The sequence below is a fragment of the Triticum urartu genome, chromosome 7A (assembly GCF_056163025.1).
Source record: "Triticum urartu cultivar PI428250 chromosome 7A, HENAU_Tu73, whole genome shotgun sequence".
Lineage (NCBI taxonomy): Eukaryota > Viridiplantae > Streptophyta > Magnoliopsida > Poales > Poaceae > Triticum > Triticum urartu.
This window is the reverse complement of record NC_141879.1, coordinates 686256126-686275977: the sequence shown is the minus strand read 5'-3', so window position 1 is coordinate 686275977 and position 19852 is coordinate 686256126. Positions and strand designations below refer to the sequence as shown.

The window sequence follows — 19852 nt, the reverse complement described above, 5'->3', positions numbered from 1 at the left end:
GTAGTTTAGTTTGCTTGTTTTATATAGCATACTATGTCACATGTTGCTTTATTTATTTTTTGATGAATAATGTCATGTAGACAGGGCTATCATATCATATATGCCTTGACCCATCTGCTTTTGTCGGTGTCAAACACGATCCATATGTTGGCACGTAGATGGTATATATTTGGGTTTTTCCCTCTCCCTAGGGTTCGCGGCGTGACAGCCAAACGTCGAGAATTTCAATCACCTGTCGCCCTCCTCCTGAAGGGAATATGCCCTAAAGTCAATAATAAAGTTGTTATTTCATATTTCCCTATTCATGATAAAGGTTTATTATACATGCTAGAATTGTATTGATCGGGAACCTTGATACATGTGTGAATACATAAACAAACACCATGTCCCTAGTGAGCCTCTACTAGACTAGCTCGTTGATCAAAGATGGTTAAGGTTTCCTAACCATGGACATGAGTTGTCATTTGATAATGTGATCACATCATTAAGAAAATGATGTGATGGACAAGACCCATCCGTTAGATTAGCATTATGATCGTTCGGTTTTTATTGCTTTCTTCATGTCAAATATATATTCCTTCGAGTACGAGATTATGCAACTCCTGGATACCGGAGGAATGTCTTGTGTGCTATCAAACGTCACAACGTAACTGGGTGGTTATAAATATGCTCTAAAGGTATCTCCGAAGGTGTTTGTTGAGTTAGCATAGATCGAGATTAGGATTTGTCACTTCAAGTATCGGAGAGGTATCTCTGGGCCCTCTCGGTAATACACATCATTAGCTTGTAAGCAAACGACTAAGGAGTTAGTCACGAGGTGATGTATTACGGAACGAGTAAAGTTACTTGCCTGCAATGAGATTGAACTAGGTATGAAGATACCGACGATCGAATCTCGGGCAAGTAACATACCGATGGACAAAGGGAATTACGTATATTGTCATAACAGTTCGACCGATAAAGATCTTTGTAGAATATGTAGGAGTCAGTATGGGCATCCAGGTTCCGCTATTGGTTATCGACTGGAGAGGTGTCTCAGTCATGTCTACATAGTTCTCAAACCCGTAGGGTCCGTGCGCTTAACGTTCGATGACGATATAGTGTTATATGAGTTATGTGATTTGGTGACCGAATGTTTTTCGGAGTCCTGAATAAGATCACGGACATGACGAGGAGTCCCGAAATGATAGAGAGGTAAAGATTGATATATAGTACGAAACGGTTTTCTCTCCAGTCCAAAATATGCAGGTTTCATTCTCAAATATATATATATATATATATATATATATATATATATATATATATATATATATATATATGACAACGCCTCCTTTAGCTACCCTCCCTCCACCCCCATCAAACTGAACTTTTGTTACAGGAAAATAATATGTGATGCAGATCTTTTTTCTAAAAATAAAAGATTGTATCCCGGTTGTCCTGATTTGTCATTTTTGCGGCTGGTCTTGATTTGTCATGTTGCGAGTAAACTTTGTTCAGGACTAGAATCTTTAGGGTGAGAATAAAAAAGTCGAGCCCTATCTTTGCCGTTGGATGAGGAAGTTTTGTTCTCTAATTACTCCAGTAAAACACGCCCATAAACACATCAAGCTTCAGACACTACCAATTATACTTTTGTGATGAAAGCATTTAAGCATGTTACGTGTATACGAAACACTACTTTTGTATCCTCCCAAGAAAAAAAACAATGCTTTGCATCTAATCATTTGACAAAAATTCATTTTATATGCAGCATTTCAAAAACAATCTTTTAAAAAAAAGTAAAATCAAGCCGCCTACGATCATCCACGGCAACATTTTCTTTTTGACTAATTACTGAACAGCCCCACAATCCTCAGCCGCCCGTGTCGTCCTTCAAAGACACCGCACCGCCTCCTCCGCCGCCACCCACACCCGCAACCGGATCCGGCCACCACCTAAGGCACGGTGTTTTTTGTTATATTAATGAGTTTTAGTTCGATTAATTGGTTGCTTTGTAACTAAAATGATAGTTAGTTAATTGTTAATACTCTCTACGTTTCATAATGTAGTTTGTATAGTTTTTAAAAAGTCAAACTTTGCAAACTGTGATCAAAGTTTATAGAGCAAACGATTTATATCTACAATACCAAAAATATTAAATATGAAAGTACATCTTATGATGAATCTAATGATATATGTTTGACATTTTAGATGTAAATATTTTCCTCCATAAACTTGATCAAAGATTGTGAGGTTTTGACTTTTCAAAAAATCTATAAGCACTACATTATGGAACGGATGGAGTATTAGTTAGCTAGCTACATATATTAAGTAGTTGCTTGTGAATTGCTAGTTAGTTAGTGTAAAAAAACTTAGAAAAATAGTTCTATGTTTTTTTTACTGTTTACTAGGTTATAATATTTCAAAAAGTTTGTTATTCGTAAAAAAACAAAACTAAAAGTACAAAAAAGAGGAAAAAGGGGGGGGGGGAAGTAGTTTAGTTTGCTAGTTTTATATAGGTGTGGGCCGCACTAGGCATCGGTCGGCGGATGTTTTAAAAAGATCCGCCGCCTCAGCAGCCGTTAGATCCGGCAAAATCCAACGACCTGGTCCTTCTTCACCATTGCAACAAAGGTTGTGTTTCAAAAAAATATTGCAGCAGAGCTCGTGTTGCGGAAAAACATTTGCAATAGAGATTCTGTTGCAAAAAATAAATCCGCCTTCGCTTTTTTTGCAAAATAGATGATGTTGCGAAAATGACTTTTGCAACATGGATGTTGTTGCATAATTTTTTGTAATAAAAAAATGCTACAGCTTCCGCCGGTGACGTTGCATTTTTTTCGTTTTCACTTTTTTGCAACATGGAAGTTATTGCGAAAGAAATTCTTGCAACACAGATATTGTTGCAGAAAACCTTTTGGTTTCTCCGCTAGCCACACACGCGTCACATGTGTCACACAGAACCTCTAGAAAATAGTACTAGAGAAACCCATACAAGACACGTGTTGCAAGAAGAAGATGGCAGACGCTCGCGTGCGATCCGCCGGCTGAAACCTAACGTTTCCCTTTATATAGAGTACTATGTTATGTGTTGCTTTTTTATTTTTTGATGAATAATGTCATGCAAACATGACTATCAGATCATATATGTCTTGACCCATTTGCTTTTGTCAGCGTCAAACATCAGCCATATGTTAGCACGTAGATGGTGTACCTATAGGTTTTCCCCTCTCCCTAGAGTTCCTGTACTTGTGGTAACGACAGCCAAACGTCATGAATTTCAATCCCATGCGGCCCTCCTCCACCTCCCTGTTTGCTCCGATTGGTCAAGGAATTCTCTCGGGGGAGTTGCTCGGTCTTGGCCTCATGGTTGCTGGGGAAGGCAGACTAGGGTTCCAACAACAACTCTATTGATCTCATCATCGGGCTAGGGTTTTTAGGCATGGCAGAAAAAGCTTCGGGCTCCAGGGCGATGGACTCGAAGGATCTAGCAGAGATGATGGAGATGTTGGGTCTCCAGGAGGATGATCTAGATGGTGTGGTGTTTGAGGAAGAAGAGCCCCCCCCCCTCTCCGGAGTCAATAAAATTGATGGCACTTGCAAGAGTCCACATGGAGAAATATCTTACAGCCAATTTTGTTTTTTTTTTCAAAACGACGAGAGCAACTTGGGATCTAGCCCATGAGGTAAAGATTAGACCCTTGAGGATAATTTGTACACTTTACAGTTTGTCTTGTTTGTGTGAGTGGGAGAGAATCATGGAAGAAGGGTTATGGAATTACAAGGGTTTTGTTGTGATCATAGTGCTGTGTGGCAGATTTACCAAGCCATCGCAAATCAAATTGGATACCCTTGAGCTCTGGGTTCAGATACATGATCTCCCTGACGACTACTATCCCATGTTGATGGCGTTACCTGGAAAGGTTGGTGAGGTGGTTTTCGTGGAACCAACTCATGAGTTTGAGGGAAACTTTTATAGGGTCCGCATAAGATCAACGTTTACAAACCACTCAAGAATGCTACATCAATGGTGAAGGAAAACAAGAGTCAGATTTTTATCGTCAAATATGAGTGTCATCCAGATTGGTGTGTTGTGTGTGGTCATATTGGCCATCAATATAAGGAACATGGGGATGTTGTTCACCCTCCAAAAGCACTAGTGTTCAAGGTCTTGAGGGCAATATGCTTCCGCACCGGAGGAAGATGCCCAGGTGAAGGACATGTGCGGAGGGGAGGCTTTGCTCATGGAGCTCCACGGGGCGGTACTCTTTCCGGTTTTGGAAGGTGAAGAACACAACACTCGCAGAATTCTAAGTATGAATATACCGAAGCTTATATGGAGGAGGCCGACCCCAGTAGGAAGAGATCCTCATATGTGAATGCGGACTCCGGAGGCAAGACAACCATCCCTAAGGGGGCCACAACTACGGTTGGTAACCGGCTAATGCTGACCGCACCCGGTTATCCACTGAGTCTGTCATCTAAGCAAGACTTGGGAAGAGCTAGAGTTTCTGCAAGTGTAGAGAAGGGTTTACAGAAGAAGGACCATAATCAGAAAACCAATGATGCGCGTTGGGGCGGAGCCCCAAAGTGATCTCTGTCGGGCACAATGAGTATCATGTGTTGGAAGTATCGTGGAGTGGGTAGACCTGCGATAGTTCATGAACTTTGCGACCTCACAAAGCAATTTACCCCGATAGTACTTTGCATTGCAAAACTTCGAGTGTTTATGTGGAGGTTAGCTCATCAGTCCATCCCGGCGGAAGATATGAGAATGCATAGAAACATGTCGACTACGTGTAGTTGTGTTGTTTGTGGGATGTCGGATTCATGGCGACACAGCTTGCTTGAGTGTGTGACTGATCAATGAACTTATTTACAATGATTTAGCAGCTGCTTCACCAGAAGTTTATAAGATTGAGAATCACGCTTTGGGCTATATGGTGGGCACGAATGAAATTAATTCACGAAGGGATTAACCAAAGCCCTATGTCAACATTTATGTTCATCACTCATTTCATTACGAAGCTAGGCGAGGTTCGAAGTGCGGATGGGAACCAGGGGAGTAGGGTAGCTCCAACAGTTCAATGGAAGAGGTGGATCCCTCCAACATCAGGGCATGTGAAGATCAATGTCGATGCGGTAGTTTCACATTGGGTGGGTTCAGCTGTGCTTGTGTGGAGAGATCACCTAGGCAGTTTACCTGGGATCATTGGCTTTCGTTATTAGGGGAATGATAGACCCGCCAAGTCTAGAAGCAATTGTCAGCCTTGAGGGACTATCACTTGAAGTGGGGCATCAAAATCTTGCTATTGCGTCGGACTACGAGACAGTGGTAAAGCACATCAAGGAAGGATCAGAGACAGCTATGGTGGAGTAGTTAAAGGAATTTTATCTTGGCAAACTCTTTACTTCTTGTAATTTCAATTATAAGTCTAGGAGCTCAAACTTTGAGCCACATAATCTTGCTAGGCATGCACTTAATTACTATGGATCAGGGTCGCCACATTTGGCTGGGCAGCCACATGATTCCATTGTAAGATATGTATCCATACTACATGATGAATAAAGCCTAGCAGGTTATCTAAAAAATCATAGATGGTGTACCTATGTGTGGATCATACACAAGGTGTAGTTGAGCTCAAATATGTGGATTGGATCCATCTTGCTCCATGGCTTGAGTTGGACACTGTGGCGCGGCCAAGGCTGATGGTGTAGACCTCGCTGACCCTGTCCGATTCATGGCATGTCACGAGCACCTTATTTGTGGTGACAACATCGACCACGCGGATAATGGAATCAGAGCAGGACACACAAACAAGGCTGTCAAAACTCGAGCGGGCAACAGGGAAGAAAACCTATGGGTTTGATCGTCCACACAGAGTTGTCTTCCATGTCAATCACATTCGTAACAATATCACCGTGGGGCTGATCGACCTCATTGTAGACAGCGACGAGGAGCAACTCCGATGTGCTGCTTGACTTATGTTGAGAGACGAAGGCCGGGTCAAAGATGAGGCATGGCCACTCCTTGGAGACGCATCTGAAGCAGCATACAAACTTGATCGACGTCCAGGAAAGGATGTCAAAGATGGCATCTGCTAGCAACGAGACAACAGTGACGCCATCTTCGACCATGTGTTTTCGATACAAACGTCCTACTAAAGGTGGCACTTCTTTTAACTCACTGTTACAAGGTGCCATGTGCATGTGTATATATAAATACATTGTGTGTATATACATACACATCCGACCAGTAACGAACATACCCAAAACAAGATCGGACACATATACTCTATCTTGGACTCGGGGTGCACTTCCTGTACGAAGTATGACATGTTCACTTTTCAAAACTAATCATGGCTACCTTGATCACTATTAGACCTAAACCAAACTTTTTTCCTAAATTCTAAAAAGTGCAGCTGCACTTTTTAGACGTCCCGAGCACACACCCGCGACAGCCCTTGGATTATAATCGCGCGTCTTCGGGTGTCGCCAGGTGTTCTCTGGTCGGAGCGAACCGTCGCGAAACAAACATCCCGAAGAGACAGCGGTGCTGGGCCCCACCATACACACGTTCATCGACCATGGCACTGGTCTCTCTCCTCACATCACGCGGTCCCCCAATTCCCCATTCTATTCGCGTCGTGAGATAACGACGAGCAGGGGCGGCGCCACTTCGCCGCTACTTCACGCCGGATTCATGGCGGGTAGCCGTTGCGTGAGGCCGACCACTCGCGGGCACTACCGGTGAGTCCCCAGCCCGCCCGCCCACGCCGGTCCTCCCCATCTGGCCCCTAAAAGTTCGCCATGACATTCCTAGCCGGTCGCCGTCGATGCTTTTGATGCCGCCATGCGTGCAGGTGCTGGCCTGGGTGGTGCCGCTGGCACTTACGATCCTGCCGTGAGCCGGCTTATGGGGCAGGTTCCCAGCGGAGTCCACGGCAACAGCGCCGGCGGCCCCAACCAGGCCAGCACCTGCAAGCTCCCGTGGAGTCCATGGAGGCGAACTCCAGCTCCCTGGGGACGGACCTGCACCGCACCCCTTTTCGCTGCTCGCCGTGCTGGTGCTCCACGCCGGCGTCAGGTGCCTGCTCCGCCGCCACCAGTGGAAGAGGGGAAGTGAGCAGAGGTGTGGTGCTCGCCAACAGAGGAGCAGAGAACAGAGGCGTCAGGTGTCCAGCGTCAGCTACCTGCTTTGTATCTGCAAATAGAAATGTAGTCTTATATCTATCGTGTTTGCATACTTCCTGATTATGTCCCGTTTAACTTTCCTTTCAGGTTTTTCTCAAGAACTGGTGTATGAGTTGTAGTCTAACACATTTGGCTGTGTTGTCTGAATGTTCACAAATATATGCGGTAGGTGTATTTGGAACTGAATCCCTTGTCATTCTCTTTGATGCTAGTAATTGTCATCAGAATAACTTGCTATCGACTTGTTGCCTTCTTTTGAAAGATGGTGACACCAATACGTAAATGAGTAATATTACCTTCGTGCATTTGGCCAAGCTCTTCAATTACATAGGTGTTGAAATGAAAACTAGAGAACTCTGTTCAATGTCTGGAGTTGATGGCTATTTTTGAACATGGTGAGGGCTACACAGGGAAGCAGTGGCGAGAGGGATAGGGCGATAGGCAAGGGGACTTGTTGGCTGCTTTGAGAAGGAGATGCAAGGAACCAGAAGCGGGAACCGGCACAGCGACACCATGTTCGTTCATCTTCATAAGGTAAGTTCATTTTCCTTTTTGAGGACTGAACTGTTTTCCACCATTTGTTGTTCCTCTGTTCTACCTGAGATTTCCTGTGCTATATAATGTGTGCTCACTTAGCAAACCTAACGAACAATAATTTTTCATAACATGCTAGGGGATCATTTTGTATCCCTTTTGCAGCACAAGGATAATGCCCTACAATCTATAACCTTTTTGCAGATTGAGTTCTAGCCAAAAAATATGATTTCTTCTAGTCAATGATTTCTACACTAACTTGCCTAGTAATGTCAGGAAGTTGCCTACAATATATCTTTTGCCATATGATTTGCGGCAACCAGCAAGTGGATGGAGGAGAGAGGCGTCGGAGTGCCGGCGACCAGCAAGCGAAGCAATAGCAATGGCCAAGGGGGCAGCGCCGTCCGTGCGTCACGACCACCTAGCAGGAGGAGCTGGATCCCGGAAAGCATTGTCGTCCGTGGTCAAGGAATGGGCTGCAAAGCGCCCATTAGTATCTCGAAATCGCCCCCCTAGGCATGTGTTTTTCTATTCAAATATCTGATTCTATGCAATAGAGGCGGGATAGAGAGGTTGATGAGGGGTGTGCGGGGTCCCGAGTTCGTTGATTTTGAGCGTGGCGGTGGTTTGCGACTTGGGGATGCGGGGCTGGAATTGTTGATGATTTGAGCCAAAAGTGTCCAAAACTTGCCCAACGCATAATAGGTAGCCGCTAGAGATGCTGGCATGAGTTGCTATGAGAGAGGCCACGAGTTGCCTGATATGCGTTACCAGTTTGCCTGACTTTTCCCCTTCACACAACTTGCCTGACGCTAGTCATGTAGGTGCCTGAATTTTTATCCGCTGATGCTTCTGATTTTTATTGTCTTAGTATCATTTTTACTGAAACCATGTTTCGCCTGATTGACTGCAGCAATTGTATTACTTGCAAATTTGGTACTACATACTAAAATGTTTTTGGAAGCAGCGTCAGCAACAATTTTGTACTTTCAATTTTTGTACTACATACTAAAATGTTTTTTGGAATAATGAAAAATAAAAATGAAAGCAGATTCATTGGCCGTTCTGACTGAAAGATGGGGCACATCAGCCTCCAGAAGCATGCGAGGTGCATTGATTTGATAGCCAACTTATAAAAGCATTGATTTGATATGTAGCCATCATAGGCAACCTAGCGATGAGGTGTGTTCTGTAGCACCAAACTTGATAGGTGGTCATGGTAAGCAACTTACACGTGATAGTAGGCAACTTATAAGTGATGGTAGGCAACTTATTGATTTGAAAGATGAGGCAACTTATTGATTTGAAAGATGGGGCAAGTTGACGTTCATGATAGCCAACTTATAAAAGCATTGATTTGATATGTAGCCATCATAGGCAACCTAGCGACGAGGTCTGTTATGTAGCACCAAACTTGATAGGTGGTCATGGTAAGTAACTTACACGTGATAGTAGGCAACTTAGGCAATTTTGTAGTCATTGTAGTCAATTCAAAAGAACATTTTGATGACAAGTGACCATGATACACAACCTAAGCGGAAGTTGCTTACTGTAATACAAAAGTTGCCTCTTAGTGACACGAAGTTGCTTGAGAATTTTTTCGTCAGAAGCAATTTCATTGGTTACCCTGAGAAACTTGAGGTCATGATAGCCATATTTATAAGAGCATTGAGTTGATATGTAGTCATGATAAGAAACAAGGTGGGTCATGTAGCAGCAACTTTGATAGGTAGTCATGGTAGGCAACTTATAAGTGATGCTAGGCAATTTAGTAATCATCGTAGCCAACTCAAAAGAATATTAGGATGATAGATGACTATGATACACAACCTAACCAAAAGTTGCCTCTCCGTGGCACCAAAGTTGCTTGAGAAAAAGAAGGATCATCAAAAGCAACTTCATAGTTGACGCCAGGCAACTTATATGTCATGCTAGGCAATTTGGTAGTCGTTGTAGCCAACTCAAAAGAACATCAAAAGTTGCCTACTGTAGTTGAAAAGTTGCCTCTTTATGGCAACAAAGTTGCTTGAGAAAATAAGTTCACCAAAAGCAACTTCATAGGTGACACCAGGCAACTTGACAATCATGACAGCCAACTTTGAGCAGAGTCGATATAGGCAACCTAGCAACAAGTGCTTCATATAGTAGCAAAGTTGATAGCTAGTTATGGTAGACAACTTACATGTAATGCTAGGCAATTTGGTAGTCATCATAACCAACTCAAAAGAACATCCAGATGGTATGTGACCATGATGCACACCCAAAACGAAAGTTGCCCTACAGTAGTACAAAAGTTGCCTCCCCGTGACACCAAAGTTGCCCGAAGAAAAATAGTCATCAAAACATATCGATATGGGATATAGTTTTGAAGAGCTCGTCACCAAAAATCTAACGGTAAAAGCGAATCTTAATTTCAATGCTCCGTTCAAAATTTATGTCTTCTTAAAAAATCTGAACACACAAAATAATTGCACATGGGACAAAATCTTTCTTTTTTTGAAGTGGATTTTTCATCATAGCATTAATACAAAAACTTGCCTTTTTTAGGTGTGTGCTCCGGAATACTAGGGAGCACACGTGTGCTCCCTAGTCGCGTCAACTTTTTTTTATTTCATCCGACGAACTATAACTTACCAGGACTAGGACTTTGCAAGATGAAAGCACTTGCACTAACAAAACAAACCCAAGCTTGTAGACAAGGAAACTAACCCAAGAAACTGAAGCTGATAATTAAACCTATTGTTCAATGCACAAGAATAAGATTAAGAAGCTATCTGATGTCTATGAATTTCCCCATGTCCTTGACCGATGAACAATAATGGGTTGCGTCCATAGCAGATCCAAATCGCATATTGAAGGTTGATTCAGTTGCGCGGCTGTGATTAGATCTTGCCAACACCAAAGCAATCCAAGTGCAAGTCACAAAGACAGACTCTGCCAAAGGTGTTTTCCGGCAGCTTGACCGCATCCGTGCATGTCCTGGTAGAGGGATCGTACACGTGCAACACAGGAACCAACGAGCGTCTAGTATGATAGTCGGTCAGCAATTTTACACCGTCGGCCATTACCGTCAATGGTTGGACCATATCAACAGACATGGGCATCGGGATCGCATACGCCTTCATCCATATGCTATTGTCTGCATCAATTAGGAGCCATATGTTGGTGCATTGTTCAGCCTCGCGTTTCTCCGTCTGGATCATGCACAGGGTATCCTTGAGCTGTGTTATGTGAATTAGTCCTGTCCGGCTCCACATCTCAGTGTCTTCTTTCAATGGGCCTTCGATTGTCTTCCCCCACACTTAGCTCTCGAGGTCGAAACAAAGAACACTGTTGCCTACAGGCTCTTGCTGAGAGAGGAAGTGCGCGACACCATTGACAGCGGCAGTGGAGCCTATGAAATTGTGCATGCGGACAAGGGCTGGGGGCGATGGTGCCTGCCTCCACTCATAATCGTCACACCCAAACGTGAGAACCTCGCATGTCTGCTGGGATTGAACACCACCATATTCATCATTGTACGAGAAGCTTTCGGTGATGCGGACGGCTTTGCTCGAGTTGGAGGCGGCGGCCCGGCCAAGACTGACGGCATGGAGCTTGCTCCTCTCCAATGTTTGGCAGGTCAGGAGCACCTTACCGGTGGTGACATCGACCAAGCGGATGCCGGGGGCTTTGGTGCAGTGGACGCTGACTAGGTTGCCGACACTCGAGGCGACGGAAGGGAAGGGGCCTAAGCCTTTGACCGTCCTCAAGACGTTGCCCTCCACGTCCATGACCCGCAGGCCGCCGTCGTAGGGGAAGCAGTAGCTGCCGACGAGAAGCGGCCCCGATAGTGACCTGTGCTGGGCGATGAAGGCGGGGTCGGAGATGAGGGCAAGCCAATCCTTGGACACGCACCGGAAGCGGCACACGGACTTGAACGGCGCCCAGGTGAGGATGTCGAAGATGGCATCCCTTGTCAACGAGCCTGCAGCGGTGGCGTCGCCGTCGTCCATGCTGGTCGTGGGAAGCGGACGTCGGCTAGGATTAGGGTTAGGGTTAGAGTAGGCCGGGCCACGCTAGTTTTCCAGCGAAAGAACCTCGTGGGCCGTGTGTGAGGCGATAAGCTAACAAAACGATCGGGTCGGTACGTAGGGATCGCGTTCCCAAAAAGGAGCCGTAGAGTCGGACATGTCCTCCAGCTCCTCGGCTCGTCCATAACCTGACCGAGATTCATGCATTGTCCAACGAGCCAGAGTTCATGCCTGTTGCTTGTCCGGCATAGAGTTAGCTATGTTGGGGGTCTCCGTGCTACCACCTGGCTCCTTCGCCATGCGGGCAGATTCAGATTTCTTTGTTCGCTCCGGAGGTAAGGTACCGGTTGGAGTACAACGGAATATACTCCTGATTCGAAACAGTTGGAACAATCAGAAAGAACAGCACAACCAGTTGAGAGACATGTTAAAAAAAGGCCATGAAATAATTCATCCAGAATTGCAGCCCCAAGATTCAATCCAGTAAAGAAAACTTCATAGATCATACGGTACAAATCCACACAAAGAGCTCTAGTTTAAGGTTACATCAGATCACATTGTTTGGTTTGTCGAAAAAATCATTTATAAAGGAGACAAGGGAATCATTTGATGCACGTGTTTCAATATTTGAGACTCCTAGCTAATTGGGCCCGCAGCTCAGCCACCGGCGAATCTTAGATGAGACAAAACACTTCAAGTGCAAGCCGCAAACACCAACCCGGCCCGGAAGGGTGTGTGCATGCGTTGTCGAGCGGATCATATACTTGTAGCGTCGGAGTTGCCCCACAACTATGGAAACAATAAAACAATAACTTTCTACTACGATGACACATCACCCTAAGAGGCATGGTTAGATCGTTGGTTGAAGCCATCGGGATTGTGTAAGCCTTGATCCAGATGCCCTTGGTGAAATCAGATAAGAGCCATATTGTCGTGCACGGATGGATGGCCATGCTTCCCTCTGACTCTGAGTGAGCTATGCAAAGGGTGTCATTGAGCTCGACCATACGGATAGTCAATGTCTTCTTTTGGAACTCGTCACCGGATCTCATCGGCCTTTGATCGACCCCTTCCACTCCTCACTCTCTAGATCAAAGCGGAGTACATGCTCCTCGTTCTCCGAGCTATAAAGGAAGTACATGACACCATCTATTGTGACCACAGAATTCTCGTAATAGCTTAGATCAGCTGGGTGTGACTCCACTCGCGTCCATCGTGCACCATCTTCTACCGTCAGAAACTCAGAATCTCGCATACACTTGTGAGGCAGACCACCTTGGGGGCGCCTGACGGAGTGGCATAACCGAAACCCATGGCATCGATATAGCGCTCTTGACTGCCCATCTCTGTGGAAGTCATCAGCACGCCGGTGGCCAGATCGATTAGGTTGAGGACGCTTCCATGGCGTGTGGCGCAGACAGGGCCATCGGGGCCGGAGCAGATCCTCCAAGGATCACCTACGGTCTCGACCACCCTCACGATGTTGCCGGCCAAGTCCACTAGCTGCAGCTCTCGGCGTCCTTTTGATCCACCGAGGTAAGGGCTGACGACGAGGAGATGCGGCTCGTTGCGCGCTTTGTGCGCCACGAGGAACGAAGGGTTGGAGACGAGCGCGTGCCACCCCTTGGACACGCACCGGAGCCGGCATGCCGACTTCACTGGCAACCAGGAGAGTACCTCCGAGACGACGTCGTTGGTAGCGACGTCTGCATCGTCTCGTAAGTTTCTGTGAGACTAGACAATCGCTGATGTGGTCGCTTGGTCTGTATTTGAAGCTGAAGAAACATAGTGAGACGGACGTCCAGAAGAACACGGAATTGCAAACTACACGGCCGTATTGTATACGAAATCTGTAACCCACTGGTTTGTGCGCTATTTGGAAGGACGGTGGGTTGCGCTGGCCCATTCGGAACTCGGAAGGAAGCAAAACATAAGAGTTTTTGAGCCTCTTTGATTAAAGTAATTGCCAGTGCATGTGATCGCGAGCTGCCAAGGCAATGGTCAAAATGGTGCACGGAAACCTAGCTGTGCAAACGTGTATGCAAGAAAACCCTCTCATTGCCAGTTTACTAAAGATTGAAACTGAAACACACAAAAAGTTATTTGAAATAAACCCCATACCATCAAAACTCTTTATCAAACACCAATAGTATACTTAAGTACTTGATTTGTTTCGAGGAATACTTCTGTTAGCTTAACATGCACACATACCACCTCATCTCGTTAATCCCACTAGTTTTATTTATTTAAATAAGCATGAGAAATAATATTTATAATATTCCTCTCAACACGCACACATTTCACTTCATCAACTCCACTATTTTTATTTCTCTCAACATGCATGAGAAATAATATTTATCTACAAATATTTTACAAATAATAAAATACAAAAAATCATATATATTGTTAGTCTTCGTTCTAAATTCGGTGCTCCTGTCGGTTCCTTGAAATAAAGCTACATTAAAAATTCTTGCATAATTGTCATTCAGAGTTCCGATCTTCGTGTCTTCATGTTCCTCAACGCCTTCAACAAAAAACATAGTAGCTTACAAGGCCACACAATAGATTCGGTTTAAGGTTACATCAGATCACATTATTTGGCTAGTCAAAAAAAAAATCCTTTATAAAAAGATCAAGGATTCATGTGGTTTTGGCTTGTCAAAAATATCCCTTATAAAAGAGATCAAGGATTCATCTGGTGTAGCCACCGGCGAGATCTTGCCTGAGACAAAACACTTCAAGTGCAAGCCCCAAACAGCAACATCACCCAAGAGGTTACGTGGATGCTTGGCCAAGTGTGTGCATGTCCCATTGAACGGATCATAGAGTTGTAGCGATGGAGTTTCCGTACCATAATGGAAGCAATAGAACAATAGCTTCCCATGACGACGCATCATCCTCAAAGGCCTCACGAAATCCATGGATGGAGGCATCGGGATCGTGTACATCTTGACCCAGGCGCCCCCGGCGAAATCAGACATGAGCCATATAGTTGTGTGACGACGGCTAGTCTGGCGCCCCACCAAGTGAACAATGCAAAGGGCGCCATCGAGCTCAACCATACGAAACTTCTGCCGCAACTCACCACCTGATCTAGCCGGGCCTTTGATTGTCCCCTTCCACTCCTCGCTCTCGAGGTCAAAGCAGAGGACCTCGTTCGCCGAGCCATAATTAAAGGAAGTAGACGGCACCATCTATCGCCGCCACACAATTCTGGTGACAACGGCCGTCGGCTGTAGTTGGCGGTGACTGGACCTTCCTCCATATTCTGGCTTCGTCATCTTCTAATGTGAGAACCGTGCAAGTGTGCTGACCATGTGTACTATTCATGATACGGACCATCTTGTACATGCTTGACCGGGCGGCATAGCTGATGCCAAAGGTATAGTCTCCGTAGTCCATCTCTGTGCAAGTCCTCAGCACAATTCCTGTCGTCAGATCGATCAGGTTGAGGACTTTATAATGGCGGGTGGCGCAGACAGGGCCGTCGGGGCCGGAGAAGATGGTCCATAGGTCACCTGCGGCCTCGACCGCCCTCAGGATGCGGCCGTCCATGTCCACCAGCCGCAGGTCGCTGAGTCCTTCGCCGGCTAGACCACGGAAAGTGTTGGAGACGAGGAGGAGATGCGGATCATTGCGGGCTTGGTGCGCTCCCATGAATGCGGGGTCGGAGATGAGCGTGCGCCACCCCCTGGACACGCACCGGCATCGGCATGCCAACTTCACCGGCAACCAGGAGAGTATCTCGGAGATGACGTCGTTTGGTAGAGACGTCGGCATCGTCGCAAGTTTCTGCGACGATCGTGGCTGCTGCGGTCACCAGGTAGGACCGTAGGACTATTTAAAGAAGCGGACGCGGAACCCAGACAGACCTCGCGAAGGGCACTAATCTGTGCCTGCGCCGGCGCACCGGCCTAACCGTTCGGCCGGTCGCGTCAGGACCATTGGATTTGAGCCGCGTGGGCTATTGGATCTGGCAAAAAAGGGTTTGCCCCGCAGCTTCTTCTTCCTCTTGCTGGATTCACATCTCCCTCTCGGTGCACGCATCCTCTCCCCACTGGCCGAGGACCTCGTCGCCGGTCCCCACCCCCGCCGGCCGTCCTCGTCGCCGGTCCCCATCCTCGTCGGCCGTCCTCGTCGCTGGTCCCCACCTGCGCCGTTCGTCCTCGTCGCCGCGTTGACCCATGAAACAGCTACACCTATGGTTGTAGCTCTCAGCAGCGACGGGTGAAGCTCAGGTTGCAGCTCCGCCGCCGCCCCTCGCCGCAGCCCTGTCGCCATGGCCACGCCTAACCATTCCTTTCTCCTTCATCATCCACGTGCAGATATTATTTTGCTTCAACCATTGTTCATTTTTGCTACGACCGGTGACAGGAATCGCTACAACCATTCATGTCGACAGTCACGGCGGCGACCACGATTTGCTTCAACCTTCGTCGGGTTTTGCCGGGAGTAGCAAGACATGACACTGGTTGTAGCTTTTCCCGCTGCCGGTTGCAGCAAAAATCTCAGCGCCGCTGTCGCCACCACAAATTCCGTCGTGGCCGTTGCAGCAAATCACATATCCGATTGTAGCTTTTTCGTTGCTGGTTGTAGCAAAAATGACCGCCGGTGGTAGCTTTTCATGCTTCCGATTGCAGCAAAAACGCAACACCTCGATCGCCACCACAAAACTTCGGTGTTGCCATTGCAGCAAATCATGTCGTCGGAGGTAGCTTTTTTGTTGTTGGTTGTAGCAAACGGTAACGATGGTTGCAACAAAAAATGGTCGCCGCATTGATTGTAGCTCGTCGTGTGCGTCGATCGCAACATTTTCATTGTTGGCTGTAGGAAAAAATTGACCTCAACGGTAGTAGCAAAAAGTAGACGGTGGTAGACCGCGGTTGCAGCAAAAATTCACCCTCGCCGGTAGTAGAAAAAGTAGATGGTGGCAGCAAAAATTTATTCTTGCCGATAGTAGCAAATTGTATCACCGGGTAGTAGCAAAAGTAAACGGCGGTTGCAACATAAACGGTCGTCTCCCCGTCGCGAGGCATGGTATGGCCATTTGGTTGTAGCAAAAAAAATTAGCGGTCGTAGCAAAATTAGATTATGGTTGTAGCAAAAAACATTGTCGTCACTGTCACGAGAGGCAGAGTGGCCAGTTGGTTGTAGCAAAATTTGTGGCCGGTCGTAGCAAAAACCGACAATGGTTGCAGCACCGTCTGATCGGTTGTTTACCATTGCCGGAGATGGTCATCTCAGCCATCTCATCATAAAAGTTCGGCGGCCGGTGGTTCGCAGCACCTAGGCTCGCCGCCCCAAGCCGTTTCGTGTCTAACTCCAAGGAGTTAGGGGTCATCAGGAGCAGGGAGGATGTGACAACATGGAATCCGTGGGAGGTAGGAGGAAGAGTTCGCCGGGAAGGAAGAAAAAAATAGGGATACAGGAGAGGTCGCTCCGGTGGTGGAGCTCGCCGGGAAGCCATGGCGGGCCGGCGGAGCGAGAAACGGCTCAGGGGATCATGGGGGAGCAGATAAGGTTGCGATGCGTTTGTGGAAGAAGACGACCAGAAAAAAATTATGATGTGTGGGCCTGTATCTAACACAGTGGGTGGGTGCCAGACGCACGATCAAAACGAAACGCACGACCCGCGCGCGATCGGCCGAAGTTTCAGCTGGTCCACCGGATGGAAACGTTTTCCCCTTTCCCCTCAAAGGATTCAAGATCAGTAGGCAAAACGGGCCAACTATTTGTTTGACTCCCCTAAAAAAACTATTTGTTTGACTACCAGGTACGTGCTGTGAGCGGACCGCTAATAATATATATGCAGTGCATGTGAGACTCTTTTATCTTCTTCTTTTTTCTCCCTATAAAAAAGACTGGTTTTTAAAAACCGTGAGACATGCAGGTGCACGGGAGACACACAAACTGATTTGTATGAGCGCCCGTGTTTTCTGTTTTTGTCCACCATCTGTTCTGTGAATACAAATTTCAGAATTAATATTTTTGGTAATATTCCTGCTACTCGTTACAAAAGTATTCCATATGAAAAATAACAGACGACAATGAAAAGTGTTGATATACAAAACTCACCTAGTTTTCACTCCCTCCGTTCACAAATATTAGATGTTCTAACTTTTTTTTAGATTAGATGTATATAGACACATTTTAATATATTTCTTCACTCTTTTAGTCCATATGTGGTTCACAACGAAATAACCCAAATATTTTATATTTTTTAACGAAGGAAGGTATACTTTATTGGAGAAAGATGTTCATTCTTTGAGAAACAAAGAGAAAAAAGAATGTGCTACAATTGTTTGCGAAAGAATGTTCCCCTAGCACCACATAATATGCATCTAGTTCACATAAGTTTTTCACGTGTTTTTTTTTGTGAAATAAAATTTCCACATTGTTATGAATGGAACAATGTTTTGTTCCAAGAGAATATTCAGGTTAGACATCTTATCACTTTCTAATGGTCTGTGTACACACATTTTCCATTGCAGGGAATTTCCCGGCTTGGTTATCAGTTTCTCAAATTTTACATGTTCTACACTCAAACATATTTTGCAAGTGTTTTTTAATTCAGTCTTATCACACTTGGTAGGTGTTAGTGCAAATCTTATAATTTCTCCAGATTTTTTTTGATAGAAAGATTGCACGGGAGACAATGTGGGCACCAGAATTTGAACCTTGGAGGGTGGAGTCATTCCCCCACAACTTCACCACAAGTTGTGGTTCCTGGATTGATATTTGTGATCACCCGACAATCTCTACTTTTAATGGAGCAGTTGGTAGTCTCGCTTTCAGGGTTTTTTTTGTCCCACCTCTCATGGTTTTTTTGGTACCTCCTCCCACCTCACACTGAGCCGCCATGAACCAAAAAAACCTCGTACCAAGGCCCCCACCTGCCCCACGCACTCCAGGACCTAATCTCCGATCGCACCCAAGACAAGCGAAGTAAATAAAATCTACGAAAATTAACCAACGGAAAAAAATCTACGAAAAAAATCGGCCACGACCCGCACGCACGCACGGTGCCCTCGAGCGAGAACCTCTCTCACGCACAACTCGATCCCTAGCTCGTCTCCCCTTCTCCGCCGCCGCCGCCCGCCCGCCCGCATCCCACCCCTTTCCTTCGTCCTTCATGCCCTCCCCACCTCCTCCCCTACCACCGCTCCTCCGCTCCGGCCCGGACCATCCTCATGCTTCCGTGGCTGCAGTTGCCTGCTCTCGGATACATCCATTTTGCATCATGCTTTTATATCGATATTTATTGCATTATGGGCTGTTATTACACATTATGTCACAATACTTATGCCTATTCTCTCTTATTTTACAAGGTTTACATAAAGAGGGAGAATGCCAGCAGCTGGGGTTCTGGACTGGAAAAGGAGCAAATATTAGAGACCTATTCTGCACAACTCCAAAAGTCCTGAAACTTCACGGAAGATGTTTTCCAAATATATAAAAAATACTGAGAGCAAGAACTTCACCAGGGGGGCCACACCCTGCCCACGTGGGTGGGGAGCGCACCCCCCTACCTCGTGGGCCCCCTGGTGGCCCTCCGGTGGCCATCTTCTGCTATATGGAGTCTTTCGATGGGAAAAAAAATCATAAGCCATCTTCTCGGACGAAACTCCGCCGTCACGAGGCGGAACCTTGGCGGAACTAATCTAGGGCTCTGGCGGAGCTGTTCTGCCAGGAAAACTTCCCTCACGGAGGGGGAAATCATCGTCATCGTCATCACCAACGCTCCTCTCATCGGGAGAGGGCAATCTCCATCAACATCTTCATCAGCACCATCTCATCTCAAAACCCTAGTTCATCTCTTGTATCCAATTCTTGTCTCCAAGTCCGGGATTGGTGCTAGTAGGTTGCTAGTAGTGTTAATTACTCCTTGTAGTTGATGCTAGTTGGTTTAATTGGCGGAAGATCATATGTTCAGATCCTATATGCATATTAATACCCCTCTGATTATGAACATGTTTATGCTTTGTGAGTAGTTACTTTTGTTCCCGAGGACATGGAAGAAGTCTTGCTATTAGTAGTCATGTGAATTTGGTATTCGTTCGATATTTTGATGAGATGTATGTTGTCTCTCCTCTAGTGGTGTTATGTGAACGTCGACTACATGACACTTCACC

General features: G+C 46.0%; 2 protein-coding genes and 2 pseudogenes across 3 annotated transcripts; 1 reads left to right on the top strand and 3 right to left on the bottom strand.

The window, feature by feature from the left end:
• The first annotated feature begins 6574 nt into the window (after positions 1 to 6574).
• Positions 6575 to 8665, top strand: LOC125522273 (uncharacterized). Of its 2 annotated transcripts, none has more exons than XM_087537513.1 (5): positions 6575 to 6729; positions 6843 to 7154; positions 7261 to 7338; positions 7584 to 7707; positions 7984 to 8665. In XM_087537513.1, the coding sequence occupies exons 1-3, from the start codon at positions 6683 to 6685 to the stop codon at positions 7283 to 7285; spliced, it is 384 nt and encodes a 127-aa protein (XP_087393639.1). In that variant the 5' UTR covers positions 6575 to 6682; the 3' UTR covers positions 7286 to 7338; positions 7584 to 7707; positions 7984 to 8665. The 2 variants fall into 2 exon arrangements, 1 of the variants encoding a protein (XP_087393639.1); XR_015612130.1 differs by having other exon boundaries at positions 6582 to 6729; positions 6803 to 7154.
• Positions 8666 to 11009: 2344 nt separating this feature from the next.
• Positions 11010 to 11702, bottom strand: LOC147961517 (putative F-box protein At1g47765). The gene has a single exon (XM_087533836.1). The coding sequence runs from the start codon at positions 11700 to 11702 to the stop codon at positions 11010 to 11012; it is 693 nt and encodes a 230-aa protein (XP_087389962.1).
• Positions 11703 to 12394: 692 nt separating this feature from the next.
• Positions 12395 to 13626, bottom strand: LOC147961516 (F-box/kelch-repeat protein At2g43445-like; annotated as a pseudogene).
• Positions 13627 to 14341: 715 nt separating this feature from the next.
• LOC147961515 (F-box/kelch-repeat protein At3g23880-like) lies at positions 14342 to 15500 on the bottom strand (annotated as a pseudogene).
• Between the last annotated feature and the right edge of the window lie 4352 nt (positions 15501 to 19852).